Below are 22825 nucleotides of genomic sequence, written 5' to 3' on the forward strand. Positions count from 1 at the left end.
GCATATATATATATATATATATATATATATATATATATATATATATATATATATATATATATATATATATATATATATATATATATATATATATATATATATATATATATATATATATAGTATCGTGAGCCCGGCAGTTTCGCCACCGGGCCCCGGCACTCGGCAGGCTTCTATATATGGATTCTCTTTATTTTTCGTCTTCTAATCGCAGACGATTTGCTGTCTTTTTATTCTGAAGCCTTTTCAAAGATATTTCATAATCTCAAGAACTCTGATTTCTAACAACGGTATCTGGTAAGATCCAAAAATTTTGTGGTCTTTTAAGGGCTACGCCATAGGCTTGTATGTATTGATTCTTATAGTCACTTATATTGTAACCGCAGACAATGTGAGCCTCTTCTTGATGTCTTGGCGTCACCATAGGTTCGATACAACCATGAGCAAAATACAAATTCTTTCTTAAACCTGTGACCTTTTTAGATCGTTTTAGTAGCCAGAAATGTCAATATACCAGTTAAGAAAAAAAACTATGTAGCTGATTTTGAAGCCGGACCCCGGTACTCAGCATGTGGTAGGCTTGTACATATTGATTCTTGGGTATTGATAGGGTCCCAATGACTTTTAATCAACAGCTGCGTAGTTTATGGTATCTTTGTTGGTTTGTATTGGTTTTTGCGACACATTTTGTTGACGTCGAAGATTGTGATGTCACACGACACACCTGTTACATCACGCGACACACCCTCGTGCTTTAAATATAGTATTTCTACCGGAGCCCTCAAACGTCACGGCAGCCATATGGAAAATAGCATTGGATATTAAAGTCATGCCTACTGATGACACGGTACGCACCCCTTTGTATTTCCACGAGAGCCCTGTTACATTACGCGACACACTTCAGTGTGTTTCTGTGACACCCATGTTACGTCACGGTACACACCCCTTTTTCTAGGCAAGATTTCAAGCAGAGCCCTGTTACATCACGCGACACACCTGTTACAACACGCGACAAACCCTCGTGCTCTAAATAGGTTCATAGTATTTCTACCTGAGCTCTCTGACGTCACAGCAGCCATAAAGAAATTAGCATTGGATTTTAAGACGTCGCGGTACACATTGCCGTTTCAAGCGCATGTTTCGTCACGCGACATACCCCTGTGTATTTCAAGCGGAGCCCTGTTACATCACGCGACACACCCTCTCCTTTGAAGGGTTAGATAAGTTGAGCTACCAACCCCTCAAGCCGTCACACCTACGCAATGTCGTCCCGACACAACCCTCTGGACTCCAATGACGTCACACGACTTGGCCTGTTTTATGTAACCCTGCCATGGGCACCCATGGGGGAATCCCCGCATGTAACGTAACCGACAGCTCACACCTTACGTAATGATTACGCATCACTGTCACATAATACCCGTTTTGACAATTTATTTTTAGCTTGAAACGCTCAACACATTGTTTTCTTTCTTTCTTTCATTAGTTCTTTTTTTTATTAGTTCTTGACCCCGCCAAGACTCTTGACGTATTTTCTTGACGCCAAGTTCTTGAGCACCACGACTAACAGACCATATAGTTTGTCCTATTCATTACATGATAGCCATTATCATGCAATAACAATCTCCATGACGTCGCAGGTGTTCCCTAGCAAGGGCCATTGTTTTTCCATGCACATGTATCATTTGACACGAAGCCGGGGAATATTGATTTTCAGAGACAATCACTGGCAAGGTATTTATAACGATAAAGGGAGAATGCATGCTTTACTCGTGCTAAACAATACATCTTAAAAACAAAGACTTTTGCAAGTCTGTGCTATAGCTCTGGCTTGTTTGGAGACCGGAGCATGCAAGAACTGTCAAAAAGTGATACGGGGTAGGAACACAGTTCGTGTTGAAAGTACTCAGATTTCGTGAGATTGATCCTCTTTGTTAGCGTGATGAACCTCTGAAAAAGGGGAGTGGTGTCCAGTTTTTTGCAATTTCCTCCTGGATTGGGCTTTGTAGTAATTTGAACTGCCTGTTGTTTTCGTCGAAACACAAAAAATCAGCGACCAGTTTTCCAAACAAGCAATAGATGTTTTTTAGGCCTAAGTATCTAGTAGAATTAATGTTGGCAGATTCGTAAGCTATCAGACCACTGGTGATGCTTAGTTGGAGATACCTAGTAAATGCTGATTTTTTTTCTTATAAATCGATTTCAATCTATGTGTCTTACAGTCTCTGAGCTACCTCGGCTCGGATGTTTCCTTGTGTTGTTCACTAGTTCCATTAACAACCTGTGACATACCCTCCATCAGAAGATTTAGCGCAGAGCAGACTGGTCGAGACAGAACCCATAAAGACCTTTGAACCTCTTTTATACCACTTCCATCGGTAAGGCCACCAGTCGTTTTGAGACAAGGCATGAGTTCCTGCTCAATGACAAGATACGTGGAGAGCCCAGCCCAGAATCTATCAGAACGTCTGATCACGTGCATTCCATTCTGGAAGGGTTTATAGACGGCAGGATGGGTTTCCTGGAGCTTGACCATTCGCTGGAGGTAAAGAGGACAGAATTCTGTACGATTGTAGTGCCCAGATGCCGCCAGATAAGGTAGCATGTCAGAAATGGATTTTCAGTGGAGATTCTATGATATAGATCGTTCGGCTCTTACTAAATTTTGCATTACGGATACCATATCGGAGTATTGGAACCACAGTTTCGAGGTTCTTTACTGGAGCTTTTCCAGTCTCTTTCTATCGATGAATCCCACTATTTGTTATAAAACTTTTCTTTAATATAAATTTCCAAGAATTTTACTACGTACGGTTGGCCACATTAGTTTACCATTTCAGACTGTAGATCTTTGATTGAAATGATGACACAAACAAAAATGATCTCTTACCTTTCAATGTCAAGGCAATGGGAAATGAGAAAATTCGCAGTAAAACTTTTTTAGCTTATTAGGTGGCAGATACATCGAATGATTTTTTTGTATCTATAGATGGCAAGATAGCAAACACGTGGCATTAACGGGACTTATTGACAATAATTGCTAAAAGAAACATGTCAAATGAAAATAAAAAAAACTGCATATTGATGAGTATGAAACGGGTTTTCTAATAGACATTAAATCAGGTTGATTTGATTTTTGGGCTTAGCTCATCATTTTATCTAAGAATAGTTGTCTTCTGTTAGTATGGTGAAAAAGAGGTCACAACGATGAGAACGGTAAAATCACATATTGATGATTATGAAACTTCTTCCTGGTATATTGTACATCGAATTTGCTTTCATCTTGGGGCTCAGCTCTTCATTTTACACCGGGACTGTATTTCATATATAGAAAAACGAACATTTACTGACAGTTCATTTTTTTAGAAAAAACTGAAAAAATTGACACGAAAAGCAAAAAAAACTAGTTTTGCGTCGACCTAGAATGTGCAACTTTGTGGACAAACTTGTTGTGCCTTATCAATCTGCTATGCATTTTGGTTTAAAATAAAAATAGTTATCTAATTTGGAAAACACATTTATAATAGCTTTGCTCCTGAAGTCCAGCTGTTCCGCTTTTGGGAAAATTGGAAAAGGCTAAGAAATTAGGAAAGTTTCCAGATAGTGTAAACCGCGATACCCTGTCACTCAGTATGTCTATTATACACTCTATCTTTCCCTCATTTGCTTCGTGTTTATCCATCAAGTCAATGAGCTTCCCTGCCGTAAATGGATATTCTATTAATGGTAATTAGATAGAAGTAGAGAAAAGGCCTCAGGGAGATGCTGGAAACTTACAAACAGTCTATAGTGTAGGCTGTAAGTTTTCAGCTGAGAGTGCCTTCACAGTGTCTGTAAAAATACTTCAGTTGTTAACCGGAGATGAATATTTCGTCACTTACACTCTTTAAAGGGCTTTTATAGGTTTAGTTAGTTGCCCCTCCCCCTTTAGGCTAAAAAGTTTGTTAAATATGTGATAAAAATGAGAGATTTCTAAAAGTTAATTTTTCACTATCTGACTCTCCTTTAATAAAAATGACTGTCACTTCGAACTATTATGCAATTGATTTATGTGTTTTCTCTTCAATTTTTTAGTTTGTCTGTATTATCCTGAAATTTCATCCAGGATTGAATTAAGGAATAGATTTATTAATGATGAGATCAATCAACTAAATTGATTAGCTTTAACTAAATTTGATTAAATTTAACTATAATTTAGGACTAAATAAACAAAATTATGGGTAGAAAGAACAGAAATCTAAGGAGCTGGTCAAAATTTCCCAAAAAAGTAAAGAAACATTGAAGTTTTTATCAGCTTTGCGGGATAAATACCGGAAAAATCCCCGGGAAGTGAAGGCTGAGTGTAAAAGGCCTGAGCTGCTCTAATGCTCTGAGAGGGTTGTGGATCTTTACTCTACCATGAGCTGTTTTATCCATCCCTATTCCCAAAAGAGACGGCATTTGTGACGCCTTATAGTGGTGTTTGGGTGGACCTTTCGCACATTTTTCATACCACAATCGCTACTTTGAGTAGCTTTGAAAGACAGCAACTGTATTGATATTCTGACTGACGAATCTAGACTTTTCGAACTGGGCTTGTTGAGAGGTTTAGAAACTCGTCTTCCTGAGTTAGGAAATACGAACGGAGATTATGTAGTATTTATTTATTTAAGTGGGAAGGATATTGAAGGAGACATACTACACATAATGAAGGGGAAAATAGTTAGTTTTCTTAGTTTTAGCATGAGTTTTGATCTTAGACTGGTAGGATGAAGAAAATGTATTGTTATTCACATCAGAAGTAGAATCAACATCTGTACCGGGAGTAAAACACGATATATTTGAAATACCAAAATAAAGTTCCTTCTTTAATTCGGACTCCTATAATTAAGCTAAATCTAGTTTCAAAAATGAAAAAGTCCTTAATCGGCAAAGAAAAGAAACTGCAATCTTTTGATTTCGCTAAGACAGTGAGCAATAAGAAAAGTGCTACTCACAAAATAATTAAGGAAGATTAAACGATAAGACCCGTGTGAACGCCTTAATCATCAAAAATCTTTAAGTCGTATTATTGGACGAGGGTTCGCGTTCTTGGGGCCCGTGAGCCACTGGCAGGCAGCCCCTCGAGCGCAGGACGAAAGAACTGCGGTTGGGAGTAGGGAAAATGTGTTTTTAATTTGAATATGAGGTGAGAACTGAAACGTTTAGTACGAAATTATTTTGGTCACCATTATTGTCTTTGAAGTGACCCATTGCTGTACAACTAAGCATGTAAGTTTAATAAATCTATTGTCTTTTTATAAGTGTTTGTTTCTCTTATATGTCTGAGTCTAGTCCGATAATAGGTAACTAGTTCGCCAGTCTCCAAGGTAAATGCTCCCAAAGGAATCTGATCTCCAGGTGGCGCTATAAGAGAAATCTCTATCGCCACGAGCAAGCCTTATCTATTACCACGAATAATTCTTCAATGGTACAAATGGTGCGGTCGGTAGGATAAATTCAAAACTCTTAGAAAAGAGATAGATAATTTTTACTACGACCTTGATGAAGAAATACTGTGTAGGATTGTGACTGCTGAGACAAATAGAAACCAAACCTCGATAATACCTGTATTACCACAAAGCTTGATTGGGCCTGTATTTGAATATTTTCATTCGGACACAGGTGGACATCTAGGAGTTATGAAAACATTCCATAAGTTAAAACAATACTTTTACGTACAATCAGCACTGATAAAGCTTAAAGAATTTGTAAGTACATGCGAAGAGTGTAATTTGAGAAAACCCCCCCCAGCGTCTCCAAATCCCCCAATGGGAAGGGTCCCAGTCGCAAATTACCCCTTCGATATTATCTCATTTGACCTGTACGGGACAAATGGAGGCTTACCTGTTTCTAGCAGAGGCCATACGTGTATTCTTTCGGTTGTAGATCATTTTTCCGGATTTACTTTTGCAAAAGCATTAAAAAATCAAGGTGCTTATGCCACAAGTAAGGCATTAGCAAAATTATAAAAAGACTATTGTCCCTTTCTTATCTCTGTTTATTCCATTTTATATGTCTGTATTTAGCCTATATAGCTAATTAGTTCGCCATATCGTGTGCCAAGAAAAACTTCCATCGCTACAAATGGCGCGAGTCGAAAATTGGAGGAAAACTGCAAACTAGTTAGGCTGTTTAAACTCTGTAATTCAAATTTAATTATTGGAGAGATACATAAATATAAGAAATTTTATTTGGCATATAACCGATTGGATACTATTGTAAACCCCTTTTTTATAATAGTTGATAATAGCATACCCAAAAATTGTTTATGTAAATTTTAATTTAATTCTATATAAACGAAAAAAAAAAAAAAAAAAATGGACGATATAAATGAATTACTATTAGTGCAGAAGTTAGTCGCAAAAAATATATAAATTGCGAAATCTATCCCGGAATACAATGGTCAATCGTATATTGACGAATTTAATATCCAATTGACCCAGTTTGTACAATTAACAAAAACAGACGTTGGAGCGTTAAAAGACATGCTGCTTCTACGATTAAGAGGCCAGGCCTTAACCTTTCTAAAACAGGTCGAACATACCGTAGGAAATAACGCCAACTTGCCAATAACTACGGTTGATGACTTGTTAAAAGCATTCAAAGGGAGATTTATAGAAACCAGTTCAATAAATAAATTAAAACATGGAGTAGTGAACTTTGATTTTTCACAAAATATAAGGGAATATCTGGATAAGATACGCATTTCCGTAGAAGCAAAATACTGAAGTGGCTCGGGGCAACTGTATGAAAAAGTCATACTAAATACCTTTTTGCAAGGGCTACCCCCAAAACTATATAGAGTAGTAATATCCAAGAATATTCAGACGTTGGACCTTGCAGTCCAAGAGGTAGAACGACTAATTGAAGTTGATAAAATGGTTGCTAATCATAGTAATACAAAAATAAACAGCCTAGGCGACTCAAACGCGAACATAATCTTCACGGGCGATCAGACATCCCCCATTTTCTTTTCACGGTATAACTCCCCAGTAGCAAAAATAAGAAAAACGCCAGAACCCGCTAGGCAGAAAACAGTACGTTTTCAGCCCATTAACCCTACAATAATAAGGTGCTATAACTGCAATCATGTTGGCCACATAGCAAGAGAGTGCCACTACGTCACCAATCCCATACCAAGAAATGCTGTCAGTAATACGCAAAATTACGTTGACCATTTGTTCAGAAGAACAAATTTTAGCACCAATCATGCAATAGGCTAGAGCCAGGGGGGAATGCACCAATCCGTACCTTATAATGCATACCAACCAAATTTATACAGCCCTTTCCCCAACAGGCAAATTAATTACAGGTTTGAAAACCCAAATACTCGCCAAGGCCAATATAATGCGAGAATGCAATATAAAAATAATGAAAATTTCCCTATGAGAAATGAAAATTTTACAAGCCAACCGCACTGGCAAACAGTGCCAGCAAACGGCACTGACACGAGACATCCACGTTACCATAATAATACATGGCAAAGACAGGCAGACGTAAATCATTTAAATATGCCTACGGAGCCTAATACGTCTGAATATCTGTTACAGGCACCGAGAAATGAAATAAATTCTCAGGGAAACGCTTCAGGCCCCTCAGAAACATAAGTTGGACCCCGAGGGTGCCAGGGATATTTAATAGGTCCAAAACAATACTAGTGCCTTCTTGTAGTGATATTATTAACAAGTTACCTATATTTAATGATTTTTTTGTAGAAAACGTTTACTTTACGGCCTTAATTGACAGTGGAGCTACTGTAAATATCATAAACTCTTGCGTATTTAATACGATGCCTCTGCACATTAGGCGACAAAAGAACCCTAATAATCCCAATTTAACAAGTATTACAGGCCATAAATTAAATGCAAAAGGGTCAATTTGCCTAAACTTAAAAAGAGACAATAGAACATTCATGACAAATTTCATCATATGCGATAATCTCCCATATGAAGCTATTATAGGGGCAAATTTTCTAAGGTCTAATAGAATACTATTAGACGTAGCCAACGAGAGGTTGGTCTACCCAGCTAAGGTGGAGGAAGAATTTTCTACCTTAAGAAATCGTAACAGAGGTTACGAAGATAACATAACAGTAAACAAAATTTCTAGTGGTATAATGTCAAAATATTTTGAGCCCCATGTCTCGGACAGCCATGGCATAATTGGAAATTTGTCCAATTATCCTGAGAGATATAGCAGAAATGAAGCAAATTTAAATAATAACAGTATTGAATCTGCGAAAATGAAAATAGGAGATATGCGACAGTACAGATCAAATGAAATTAAGAAAATAGTGGAATTGTGGAAAAACATAGTAAAACCCAACGTGACGCCACAAGATGCCGCAATGGCGCAGCATAGCGCCAGCATGAATCTAATAAACAATGAAAATGAAGAGAAATATTACGGATTTGCGATAAGGAAAACAAAAATCCCTCCCAAAACGATGCAAAAAATTCAAATATCACAAATGATCGAGCCAGTAATTAGCAAATCAGAAATATGGTTTGCGACACCGTCTGAAATACCCGAAAATCTGTTATGCGAGGAACAGATTATATATTATGACAAAGGAGAAGGTTTTATTTGGGTAACCAACAACCATGAAAACGATACAATTACAATTAAAAAGGGGACTTGTTTAGTCCAAATCCAGGTTTTAACGGAAAATGATTTAAATACATGGGAAAATTCAAAAAGAAACCTAGTTAACGGTATTAAAACTTCAAATAACGAATATCCTTTGACTAAATCGCAATTTGTAAACAAATTTAAAATGGATCATATTACGTATATGTAACTTAATAAAAAATTATGCTATTTTTTATGTATTTTTAAGGATTTATTTTCTGAATCTTAAAATGACATCGGGATTATCCAATTTTACCAGAATTAATTTTTAACGACTGGTAATCCCGTAGCAAAACAGCCATATCGCGTGCCATATAAGCACAAAGAGTGGTTAAAAAATAAAATCCATGAATTAGAAAGGAACGAGATTATACGCCCAAGTATAAGTCCGTATAGTGCACCAATGATCCTAGTACAAAAAAAGAATGGAGATTTTAGGCTCGTTGTAGATTATAGGGCTCTCAACAAACAAGTAGTTAGCTATAAATTTCCTCTACCAAGAATAGACGAAATTCTTGACTCAATTTCAAGCAAAAAAAAAATTTTTACCTCTTTGGACCTTACCCAAGGCTACCACCAAGTGAAAATAGCCGAAAAGGATGTCCATAAAACTGCATTTTCAGCATCCGAATATGGATCTTATGAATAATTGAGGGCACCATTTGGGCTTAAAACAAGTTCAAGCGCTTTATGTAGACACCTATTGCACCTGCTAAGAGGATTAAAGAATATAATTCATTTTGTTGATGATATTATATGCGTGGGTGAAAACACCGAGCAACACTTAGCAACGTTAGCTAAGGTGTTCGAGAAGTTCAGGCAAGGCAATTGAAAATGCCGGCCTGAGAAAGTAAATTTATTTCAATCTAAACTTAAATTCTTGGGAGTAGTAGTAACCAAGAGAGAGATATCCCCAGACCCGGATAAAATAAAATGTGTTGAAAACCTCAAGCCCCCCAGAACTATGAAAGAATTAAGGGGAATTTTAGGACTTACTGGCTACTTTAGAAAATTTGTACGCAATTATTCCCAAATTGCGAAACCCCTCACGGAACTAACGAAAGGAAACTCCCATAGTGTTACCTGGTCCCAGGGAGCTCAAACGTCACGAGAACAACTCAAAAAGCCGCTCTTTTCTGAACCACTTTTGTCACTCCTTGATATCAAAAGCTGAAAACTCTTCGTTACAACGGATACTAGTTCGAAGGGGATTGGCGAAATTCGTTTGCAAGCCATACTAGTAGAAAACCATAACCCTCTACAGGGACCGCCTCAACAAATAGAAAAAGTTATATGCTATTCAAGTAAAACTTTACCAAAGGGCGAAAGCAGTTATTCCGCCACAAACTTAGAATTACTATCTATTATCTACCACTTGGACAAGTTTAGACATTATTTAAGTGGTAGAAAATTTATATTACGATCAGACCATAAAAGCTTGCAGTACCTGCACACATTTAAAAACCCCCCGGGCATTCTAGCTAGATGGATTATGAAAATCCAAGACCTAGATTATGAATTTAAACATTTAAAGGGAAAACAAAACGCAGCTTGCGACTTTTTGAGTAGATATCCAGAAAATGACCCGTCGGAAACTGAAGAAAATGAAGTTAATGCTATTAATGCTAAAAGCAAACATAGATGTAAGAAAAACAAAGCCAAAGACGCAGTAAAAGAAAATAAGACTAACTATTGTCCCTTGTCTTTGGAAAATATAAAAAGAAAGCAAAAAAAAGACGAAATGTGTGTAGCACTAATTGATTATTTTGTGAATGATGAGGCGTTACCTGATAAATTCAAAACTCTTAGAAAAGAGATAGATAATTTTTACTACGACCTTGATGAAGAAATACTGTGTAGGATTGTGACTGCTGAGACAAATAGAAACCAAACCTCGATAATACCTGTATTACCACAAAGCTTGATAGGGCCTGCATTTGAATATTTTCATTCGGACACAGGTGGACATTTAGGAGTTATGAAAATGTTCCATAAGTTAAAACAATACTTTTACGTACAATCGGCACTGACAAAACTTAAAGAATTTGTAAGTACATGCGAAGCATGTAATTTGAGAAAACCCCCCCAGCTTATCCAAATCCTCCAATGGGAAGGGTCCCAGTAGCAAAGTACCACTTCGATATTATCTCATTTGACCTATACGGGACAAATGGAGGCTTACCTGTTTCTAGCAGAGGCCATACGTGTATTCCTTCGGTTGTAGATCACTTTTCCGGATTTACTTTTGCAAAAGCATTAAAAAATCAAGGTGCTTATGCCACAAGTAAGGCCTTAGCAAAATTATTTTTACAATTTGGCATTCATAATAAAATTTTGAGTGACAACGGGAGCAATTTTATTGCAAAAGTAAAAAAATATTTAATGAGTTTCCTTAATATATATAAAATTGTGACAGCACCTTACCATCCAAAAGCCATTGGCAAAATATAAAACAGGCATAAAATATTTTCGAACGTTCTAAGTATTTATACTAAAGACAATAGGAGCGACTGGGATAAATTCTTACCTTATTTAACTAACGTAATCAACACTGCTTATTCCGAAACAACCAGATAAAATCCTTTTTATTTACTTTTTGTTCTAGTTTTTATAATCCATTTTGAGTTGTTTTTTTATTATGGGATTTTTTAACACGACTCAGAAGATTATAAACAAGAATTCATAAATAGGATGATGAAAACTTATAAGACAGTTAGTCAAGAATTGGAAAAATGTAAAATAAACCAAGAGCTAAGAAACCAACCCAAAGTTAGGGGGAATATAGATTTCAAAGTAGGAGACTTCGTTTACCTAAAGAACGAGGCAAAAACGGAAGGAAAAAAACTTTCCAACAAATACTCTGGTCCTTACAGAATAGTCAAAAAATAAGATAATGAATATACCTTTAAAATGGAGAACCCCGAGAGTGGAAAAACTTACAAGGCGCATGTTAGCCGAATAAAAACAGCCAAATTTCCAGAGAGATGGGTATCCCATCCCGCTTCGACTGATTAGTCATAGTCGGAATATGAGCCCCAGATCCAACGTTGCTTATATATCAACACCTTTAATTTCACAAACTATTATATCTTATATGAAAGTGACTACCAAAACAATTAATTATTCTTGTATATGGACTATAGCTAGGTCACTAAGAAAAAAATCACACATACACTTATTATTCAATAACCTTCAGTCGAACACCAGGCCCAACCTTGCTTAATCGGTGAGTGTGGGAGATTTAGAGTATACAATATCTCCAAAAACCCAATTCTTCCCCGATAGAATCTCGACCCCCTGTCCCCCCCACAGATTTACCGACGATATGGTTTCCCCGGCAACACCCATAGAAAGTCCCCTGTCCTTACCTGAAGAATTAAACCGAGCTGTATACACCCACGGCCTTCATGTAAACAAAACTCCTCTCAAAGATTTAACTAAAACAAACCTGCGAGAAGCTATTGATTTAATAAATTTTCCCATAAAAACGAGTCAAAGTACATTGCCCGGGAATAAAAATCCAAAGGATGACCAGCAAGGTCGATATCATTATATAACTGTGTCAAAGGACAAACCTAAACACGACTGGACGTGGTCTTCACGGAGGGAATCCCTACTGCAAAGAATGCCCCATCCTCCTGAAGACATGGCCTTCAAACAATGGAGGAACCCCGCAAAAACTATTGATTCCTCCCAAAGCTCTCAAGACTCTTTCAAATCCCCCGAGTTGAGAACTCAAAGCGAGGCCTTAGAGAACAAACCTTCTACTTCCGGAGGAGCAGAAACTTACGAAGGAATGGCAGGTGACACTTCACAAAGTGCCACCTCTCAAAGCTCCAATCCGGATTCGTCAGAAACCAGTTCTGAAGATTCTTAATTATAATCAGAGACAATAGTAGCTAAAGAAATTGGTAAATCAAGGCAAACCTCAGCTGCCTCACACATTACAAACTCGACTATACCCTTCAACTTGTTTTTTAAAAAGAAATACAAAAAGTATGACATATTTTCGAAAGAAAAACCGAAAAAGGAAAATCCTAACGACACCGCTTAGATAATCACGAAACAGACAGGTAGAACGGTTAAAAAAACATGACAGATTTACATAACACTAATAAATGTAAAGACAAATTTCAAAGATAATAAATTGAACACCATAATAAATTCAACAGTGTGCATTTAGAGTTAACCAAGTAAGGATTTGATTAAGTTTTAGATGTCTTATTTTTGTTACTGTTATTCCTATGCCCTTTCAAAGGATAATAGAAAGGTTGGAACAGAAAATAACCAAAGGTAGGAAGCTCGTGGTCGACTAAGAACGACAAATGGTGTTGGACCACGTCTTGTGGGAAGCCCGGGTAGGAATTCAAGGCCCATGATTGTTTTGTAATTTTTTTGTGTGTAAATGAACGTAGGAAGGGATATTTCTCAGTCCTTCAAGTGTAAAAAATTAGTATTTTTATGCCAATCAGGGCCAGTCAAAACAATAATTAAAGTTTTAATAGAAACTTCTGTGATCTAGTTAAGTTTTCGTTTTTGGATCAGAATGCTTTTAAAGAGAAACAGAGAGTTTACTTTCTTATAGCTCCGAGGCGAAAGAAAAAAAAAAGAAGAGAAAAGTGTTTTAATTTCATTATTTTATACCTATGACGTATACAATAACAGAGAGATCACTGTTCTATAGTTCTGTGACAAAAATGTTCTTTAATTTCATTGGTTTATCTATGAAATATATTGTGCTCTAATTTTTGTGACATATTTTCGCAAGTCAGTCACGTTATATCTTACCTATACTGACTCAGGTCCCCTCGAATTTTCTATGAAAATTCGACCCAGGTCCAAACAAAATTGATGTCATCAAAAACAAAACAAAAATTTTTTTTACTTATCGTTTAATTTCTACCAATAATAAGACTGCAAGGTGATGACGGTGATATCTTTACTAATGGTTTTATACATGGATTAATTCGAGGCGAAATCTCATCTCTACAACGGGCATAAGAGTCTTCTAATATTTATAATCCCTGCTTAAATTGCCTACCACTTGAAGATTGAAAAAAAAAAAAAATTTTAATCAAAAATAAATCAAATACGCCTAACTTGAATTAAAAATTCGATAATATGACACTATTCATAGCTAGAGCTTGATCTGAATCGTGTTTTGCTCTATTTTTAGGTTTTTAGTGTTTAATCTTCCTTTTTACTTGCCGTTTTGTTCATTTTTCTTGCTTAAAATATCAGTCAAATTCTTATTTAATTATTCTAATAATCAATCCGTACTCAATTTTTACTTTAATTATTTATTAAAATATGATTTCTCAATAAGTTATTAATTAAAATTTAATTATCTCAATAAACTAATTAGAACCTGATAATTTATTTAAGTTAGACTAGTGCTTATGTTTAACTTGAAAAGACTGTGCTTCATTTAGCGAAAAATGTTTATTTTTGTAAAAAAAAAATTTTTCATGTGTCAACTTTTTTTTAGTTTATGAGAAATTTATTTGAGCAACAGCTATATTAAATTATCCCAATCTGATATATTAAATAATAAAGAAATTTACTCTTGAAACCTATATTTATTCACCACCATTATACCCGTACAAATTTCAGCCAGTTTTCAGTATATTTTGATAGAGCTAATTTGTTTTTATTAGCTGAAGTAAACACGAATAATTCTGAGCGTAGTTTATTTTTAAAAGAATTTTAGTTTTTAAAATATGCAATTAAGTAGGCTATACCCTTATATCTGGCAGCTTTATAAAATCAAAAAAAAAACTACCAGTACAGAAGCGTCTAATTATATGAAATATTTTATCTTAGCGCAGATTATAATTATTTTAGGCCTACACATTGCTCATTCATGTGTTTCTTACTCGAGTAATATATGTACTAATAGCCAACTATTGGTAACTATAACCAAACAACCTATTGGTACGTTTATTTGAAGAATTTCACGGCGGATGTGAAATTATATCTCAATAATAATACGTAAAATTTTAAAACCATTTGATCAGTTAAGATATATGGATTGAAACCCTGTGTATGTCCAATGGCGACTAAGTAAAACCCACAAGGAATTCCCGATTAATGTTAAGGTGTTTCTCGCTTAAAGGATTCTAATAATACTTTAATATAATATTTATTTATTTAGTGCTGAAGGATTTGCTCAAACAATAGCCTTCTAAAAAGATATTGATGTCAGTTCTTTATTTTTCTTATATTCTTTGCCAAGCATTAACTGGAATCTACGGAGGCAAGCTTGGAAATCCTGCATCTAATGACCTTATTCGAAAAGCAAATATGAGGCACCAATGTTGACTTGCAATTACGGAAAAATCCTGAGACTAAGAACCTCTGCAACCTCTGCATTTCAGCCGTTAAACCCGGAACCCCATGAGAACGTCTAAGCCAAGAAATAGGGAAGACATCAGAAAACTAGTGGGTATAGAGGTCTCCACTAGTCCTTGTTATGTCTTATTCCCTCATTGTAGTATCGTTTGCGTAAAACCGTGCGGTTATGACGCTGCACATGCGTTTCTTATATAGCACGGACTTGCGTGAACAATGCAGGCATGAAAAGTATTTTAAAAGTAGACCTCAAACTTAATAATGTAGGGTAAATTATGTGTATTTAATATCGATATTTTCGTTATCAAAACAAATTTGAAGAAATTTCTGTTTTAGATTTTCATTGTGAGTACCAATATTAGTGTATTTATTTACTTCTGTCTCATAGCTAAGAAATTATAACCCAATTAATGAGTGAATTATTGTATGTGTATTTACTTCAAAGAACATGTGATTCTGCCGCGTTGTTTTTATTGAAGGAAAGTAAACGGACACTTTGTTCATTGAGTATTACAATAAGCTGCCCAGTACAGATACGACCCAGTAGCATCTATTTTAATCATATCTCAACCAGCGCAGAGTACTCACCATAACTTCAGGCAATTTCCATCCCAGCTTCGTCTACGAAAACAACAGTTACCTTCGATCGTCGTTTCTTCGACTATGAACCATATTATGTATCAGGTAACACTATATTTGAACCTCAGTATCAAGTGCTTTAACGAACTATATAATCGCATAAACGCTGAGAAACCCATCGGCCAGTACAAGATATAAATACGTAGATATCGCTGTTGATAGTCACTATGGACCCCAGAATAATTTGACAGCATAGTGATGATATTTGAAGCTAAACGATATTTAAAGTAAGATGACACTTAAAGACATTTGAAGATATTTGAAGACGAAATTAAAGACAATTTGAAGTTTAATTCTGAGAACTTCATCGATCAGCACACGATAAACGATATTTAAAGTTAAATGACACTTAAAGACATTTGAAGATATTTGAAGCAGAAATTAAAGACAATTTGAACTTTAACTCTGAGAACACCATCGAGCAGTACAAGATAAACGATATTTAACGATATTTGAAGTTAGATGATAGTTGAAGAAAACCTACCGTGTGAAGACAACTAGACTCGAACTGTTCCACGAAGAAACCATAACGTAAGTGCTTCGAAATTTTTGCCACGACAAAAGGAGTGAAGGACAGTAATTTACAACAGAAGGGTGTAGTACACTAAGGACACGAAAGGTGATGAATAGATGTGAAGCTACAAGTGTTACTTCCTAACAGCTTTGACAATGCAAAAATCTAAATAGTGAAAGTGTTTTAATGTCATCAGTGAATATGTTGAACCAAATATTGTATGTTATAAATCATTTATGTATGTACCACAAGTATAATTTGGTGTAATATTTTTATGTTATTCATTTAACGTTGTGTATATAGTACGTTGTAGTTAATATAGACAGCAAAAAAAAAAAAAAAAAAAAAAAGAGAACAAAAGTAAAAGTAGAATAGTCCCAACCTTATTGGAAAATTAAAAGTAAACAGTGTTATATATAGAAAAATAAAAAAAAAATCTTTAGTATAGTAGCTAACCTAGGACCAAAAATAATCTTAGTCCGTTATATGAATTTTAGATAGGGATGTAGAATAAAACAAGAAAAACAATTGAAAAACTTTAAAACTCCTGATGGGCAGTAACTAATGACGGGGCGTCATTATTTCATGGGAAGGGTGATATGTACCGGGAGTAAAACACGATGTACTTGAAATACCAAAATAAAGTTCCTTCTTTAGTTCGGACTCCTACAATTAAGCTAAATCTAGTTTCGAAAATGAAAAAGTCTTTAATCAGCAAAGAAAATAAAATGCAATCTTTGGATTTCGCTAAGACAGTGAGCACTAAGAAAAGTGCTACGCACAATAATTTTAAGGAAGTTTAAACGATAAGACCCGTGCGAACGCCTAAATCATCAAAAATATTTAAGACGTATTATTGGACGAGGGTTCGCGTCCTTGGGGCCCGTGAGCCAATGGCAGGCAGTCCCTAGAGCGCAGGACGAAAGAACTGCGTTTGGGAGTAGGGACAATGTATTTTTAATTTTAATATGAAGTGAGACCTGAAACGTTTAGTACGAAATTATTTTGGTCACCATTATTATTGTCTTTGAAGTGACCCATTGCTGTACAACTGATCATGTAAGTTTAATAAATCTCTTATCTTTTTATAAGTGTTTGTTTCTCTTATATGTCTGAGTCTAGTCCAATAATAGGTAACTAGTTCGCCAGTCTCCAAGGTAAATGCTCCCAAAGGAATCTGATCTCCAAGTGGCGCTATAGGAGAAATCTCTATCGCCACGAGCAAACCTTTGCTATTACTGCAAACAATTCTTCAATGGTACACATCCACTTGTACACAGAGTTTAGTCTAAAGCAGAGATTTGGTAAAAGTCACCTCCTGAGCAGGACAAAATGAATTGTGGACGACCAAGAATAGGGGGGAAAGAAGTCATAACAAAATACGTAAAGAAAGTAGGAACTTTGTAGAAACTAGGATAGAGTGAAGATTTGAAAAGGATGGATAGGAGGTAAAATGTGCACGGCTATGTTGAACTAATGCTGTCTCGTCGTTTCTGGTAATAATAGTAGCAGTAGTAGTAAATGTTCATAATAAACCGTTACGTTTAATCAAGATAGTACTTTATTTTAATGTGGTGAGACTGAAGAAGGATATTTTCCGTCCGCCTCGATTACGGTCTTGATAGCATCCCTTAACCCTAGCATGCACAACTTTTTTTCTTCTGAAAGGGACCGAATCTTCCCTTCTGTGTACTTTATAGACCGTGTTGCAGGATAACAGTCAAACCAGAAAAAGAAAATTCAACTGTTTATAAAATGTCAGTTAACTGAAATTTAATTTTTTAAATTGAAGTGTGTGATAATCTTGCACTAAAACCTGTCAAAATGTGATGTTTTCTGGCAATTTTGTTAGAACCATTATTCTTCTCAGGTTGTGAAACCCTGAAAGAATTTTTGCTTTAAAGTGGAATTTTCTTTTCTGAAAGGTAGACCTTCCCCTCCTTGCTGTTTTACGACTTCAAGAACCTTCTTTGGTACTTTTCTGTAATAGTGATCCCACTCAAGAAGTGAGGTTAACTTAATCCTAATAAAAAATACCAAAACATTATGGAAATATAATACTTTGGAAACAAATTTGGGCTTTATATTTGCACATTAGGAGGGGGTGAGGGTTAACTATAGCGGTTCTACATGCAAAATGTGTAAGCTACAATTATTCTGCATATTATGAAGTACAAATTGTTTTCTTATTTCATGGTGTCCAAATACTTTACCCCCCCCCCTAATGTGCAAATATATAGCCCAACTTATATAAGTATGATAGTCTAATGTATTCTGTAACCCGTCACTTGTTCTTCACTGAGCGTAAGCTAATTTTCTCTTTATACAGACAGATGAAAAACGGTTCTAGGTTTGTTCTCGAGTTTTACACAGAGTAACTCTTGAGTGGGGTCGCTATAATAGAAAAGTACCCCTTCTTTAACTGTACATTGTATTTACCTTCTTTTTTCCAGATGAGACGGTGCATTCCAGACCATACGTCGTGAGCAAACAAAAGCATAAGAAAGAACAAATAATTCATAAAATGTCTTTCAGTTACGATGGCACATTTCTTTCAACTGTCGTCACTTCCACTCTCTCTTCTGTTTGGATTTGGGATGTCAAAAAAGTAGCACCTATCTGTCTTATTACGTTCATTAATAATGTTACCGGTAAGATATATGATATTATTCATATAAAAAGCCTTGGAAAAATATGCTGGAATTTTTCATGTATTTCGGAAGAGCGGGAATTTAGGACACAAGTTCGTTAAAGACTAAAAAAGTAGGCTGAGTTTCTGACAAATCTTTGAAATTATTAGGCAAATCGTAAATAAAACTAAGATTTTGGGGGCGGGGTGGCTCAGATGGTCTACCTTACGCATTTGCAGAGGGTTAGGTAGAATTAATCCTTCTAGTATCCTTCCAGTACACGATTATCCTTCTAGTATCCTTATAGTACACGACTCAGTTATGAAAATGCATATATGATTCATACGTTCATGCTCGTCATTATGCGATTCATACTCAAGGAGTAGGTAGTTAGATTTTATCCTTTACATTGAATTTCTGCTAACAACTTTTGACCCTTTAAACTCCTAGTATCCTGCCAATTTTTAATCATAGAACTATTTTGACAGTATCAATGTCTTACTTAGCACACATGCACCGTGTTTTCATGTCCAATGATTAATCTTCCCGGCGCAAGAACTCAATTTGTTAGAACTCTCTCTCTCTCCCTTCACAATCCAGTTTTCAGCCTATTTTTCTTGCAAAAGACCCCATTAATTTTTGTTTGACTGCCTAACGACAGTCGAACGACGACTACCTATAACTACAGTTGATCTCACATATGAGATAATAAGTGGATATGTGACAGCCCTGAAGATGGTTGCAGGGACATGACAAACCCATAGGCAATTGCTATAAGAAGGAAATTTTATCGGTTTTCTTATAGCCGTATTGGGGCTTACAAGGTCGATGGTTAGTGTTAAAGCACCAAACACATGAAAATCAAACATTTCTTGTCCTCTTAACTCAATTCGGTGTCTTTAAACAAAGAAAACAGGAATTTTCTTAGAATTTTCTTTTAATTGTTTAAAAATCTTTTCTTTTTTTCTTTTTTAGGAAATTACCACAATTTCATCACTGTTGCCATATTGAACCGTGAAAATAGACAAGCAAAACTAATTAGTTAAATTTTGCAACGATTTTCGACGAGAAAAATTAAATATTAACAATCTTTTGGTTCCAAAATGCAACTAAACCCTCCAAGAAAAGTCACACCTTCTTAAGCTTTTTGGTGCCGTATGTTTTTAGCTTATTTTTTAGCTGATTGCTCATCCGTTTTTTTTTTTTTTTTTTTTTTTTTTTTTTTTTTTTTTTTTTTTTTTGGTCCCACGTGTGCGAAAAACTGTATAGTGGCATATAGATTTATTTATCAATAAAAATTAAATTCTTTGTTCTCTTGTTTTCTAAAGATATATGTTTATTTAAGCTTCTTTTTAACCAATTCACACATTCAGATTTAATTTTCACTGTCCTCGGTACTTTGAATTCGGCTCCACTATTCAAGCCATAAATATTGGTCTGATTGCACAGCCTACTTCTAAAGCCAATCATTTTCCAATTTTAGATTTAAAGTGGTGTCCTACGTCTAATAATTTGGCAGTTGCAACTGGAAGTGATTCCATTTTCATCTGGTCTCCCGCTGATTCATTATGTCATTCTTTGGAGTGGACCAACCAAAAAGCCTTTCCAGGGAAACATCTCCAGTGGAGCGATCCAGGAAATCTTCTGTTGGCATATAGTAAAGGGTGCTATAAGATATTACCAATATTTAATTGCTAGTATAGGTTATCTTCAGTTGGGTACAGAAGGTTACATCTCCATTTTAAAAACTGTACTGGGAAGCAAAAAATTCCGTTTAAATTTGTCTACATAGCTTTGTCATTTGGACAGGTCTTTATATCAAGTTAAGACTTATTCTATGAAAAATAGTTCGCGTGAATAGACTTGTCAGATCTAGAGACGGATGTGTGATATTTTGATACCCATCTGACATTGTATTTTAGGCAGAAACTTGTTTTTATTTTTCATGTGTTGGCTGATTTTCGAACTCTCACAATTTATTTTCTAGCAACTAGCTACAAATCTAATATTAAAAAGAGCCGCAATATATTGGCTTAACAATAACATTAAATTGCATGCACAAGAAGCAGAGCATGCCAAAGATGCAAGGTTAATAAAAGACAAATGAACATAAAAATCATGCACTGAAATAATAATACAACAAATGGCATAGAATCCGGAAGAAAATAAAATATAGATGAACCCTTATTTCACTTACTTAGATTAGACCAAACGCACACCCAAAAAAACTTTGAATTAAAAACAAGCAGCTTTTTCTTAGATTGGTGTTTATGAGTCCTGGTTTGATTAATCTTTATTTTGAAGTTTGCTCGCGAAAAACAAATACATGAAAACTAAAAAATGTCCAATTTTGTGCAACTTCAAAACATAAGTATAATTCTGATGAAAGCTGATGCTCCTAAATTGAGTAGCATAAGTACACCATAAGTAGATACAGTAGATTCTTGATTAAGTGCATAATTAGTTAATTGAAAATAGGACAAAATGGAAGGAAATTGCCAAAGAAATGCTATATACATGTTTTATTTATATTGAATTATTGCAAGATTATTTATAACACTACTATCAACGTTTGTATTCTTTGATGCTAAGTGTAAATATGGAGAACCATCTTTATTAACCAACTATATCTTTAAAAATTAAAAAAAAGGTAGCTCAATTTGCAATAAAAAAAAGACTTAGGGTTAAGTGGAAATATGTACATGTTTTGAACCATCTTTATTAACCAACTATATATTTTAAAATATTAAAAAAGGGAGCTCAATTTGCAATAAAAAAAGACTTAGGGTTAAGTGGAAATATATACATGTTTTGAAACATCTTTATTAACAAACTATATATTTGAAAATGTAAAAAAAAGGGAGCTCAATTTGCAATAAAAAAAGAATTATGGTTAAGTTGAAATATATAAATTTTTTTAAAAAAATTTATTAAACAAAAATATAATTTAAAAATTAAAAAAATGGGATCTAAATTTGAAATAAAATAATACATAGGGTTAAGTGTAAATATATAAATGTTTTTAAAAATCTTAATTAAACAAATATATCTTTTTAAATATAAAAAAAGGGATCTCAATTTTCAAAAAAAAAAAGACTTAGGGTTAATTTTAAATATATACATTTTTTGAACAATATTTATTAAAAAAATATATATTTTAAAATTAAAAAAAAAGGGAGATCAATTTGCAATAAAAAAAAAGACTTAGGGTTAAGTGGAATTAAATAAATGTTTTGAATCATATTTATTAACAAACTATATCTTTTAAAATTAAAAAAAAGTGAGCTCAATTTGCAATAAAAAAAGACTTAGGGTTAAGTGGAAATATATACATGTTTTTAATCATATTTATTAACCAACTATATCTTTGAAAATATAAAAAAATGGAGCTCAATTTGCAATAAAAAAAAAGACTTAGGGTTAAGTGGAAGTAAATACATGTTTTGAATCATCTTTATTAACCAACTATATCTTTGAAAATTAAAAAAAAGTGATCTCAATTTTCAATAAAAAAATACTTAGGGTTAAGTGGAAATATATAAATGTTTTTAACCAACTTTATTAACAAACTATATCTTTGAAAATTTAAAAAAATGGAGCTCAATTTGCAATAAAAAAAAGAATTAGGGTTAAGTGGAAATATATACATTTTTTTAATAATATTTAATAAAAAAATATATATTTTAAAAATAAAAAAAAAGGGAGATAAATTTTAAATAAAAAAAAAGAATTAGGTTTAAGTGGAAGTAAATAAATGTTTTGAAAAATATTTATTAACAAAATATATATTTGAAAATTAAAAAAAAGGGAGCTCAATTTGCAATAAAAAAAAGACTTAGGGTTAAGTGGAAATATATACATGTTTTGAACAATCTTTATTACCCAACTATATCTTTGAAAATTTTAAAAAAGGGAGCTCAATTTGCAATAAAAAAAGACTTAGGGTTAAGTGGAAATATATACATGTTTTGAATCATCTTTATTAACCAACTATATCTTTGAAAATATAAAAAAGGGAGCTCAATTTGCAATAAAAAAAAGA

The 22825-nt window shown here is 34.4% G+C and overlaps 1 protein-coding gene across 1 annotated transcript in view; it reads left to right on the forward strand.

Moving 5' to 3' along the window:
- The window catches only part of LOC148957021 (WD repeat-containing protein WRAP73-like), a 66168-nt gene extending 44506 nt beyond the window's left edge, over window positions 1–21662 (forward strand). The window contains exons 5-6 of the mRNA XM_089092800.1: window positions 18607–18804; window positions 20267–21662. Coding sequence (XP_088948926.1) covers window positions 18607–18804; window positions 20267–20481 — 413 coding nt within the window. The 3' untranslated portion in view covers window positions 20482–21662. The remainder of the gene's footprint in view (window positions 1–18606; window positions 18805–20266) is intronic.
- Window positions 21663–22825: the final 1163 nt, after the last annotated feature.

This window comes from Artemia sp. Qi Xiang Cuo, chromosome 1 (assembly GCF_049724085.1).
Source record: "Artemia sp. Qi Xiang Cuo chromosome 1, ASM4972408v1, whole genome shotgun sequence".
In the NCBI taxonomy this organism is placed as follows: domain Eukaryota; kingdom Metazoa; phylum Arthropoda; class Branchiopoda; order Anostraca; family Artemiidae; genus Artemia; species Artemia sp. Qi Xiang Cuo.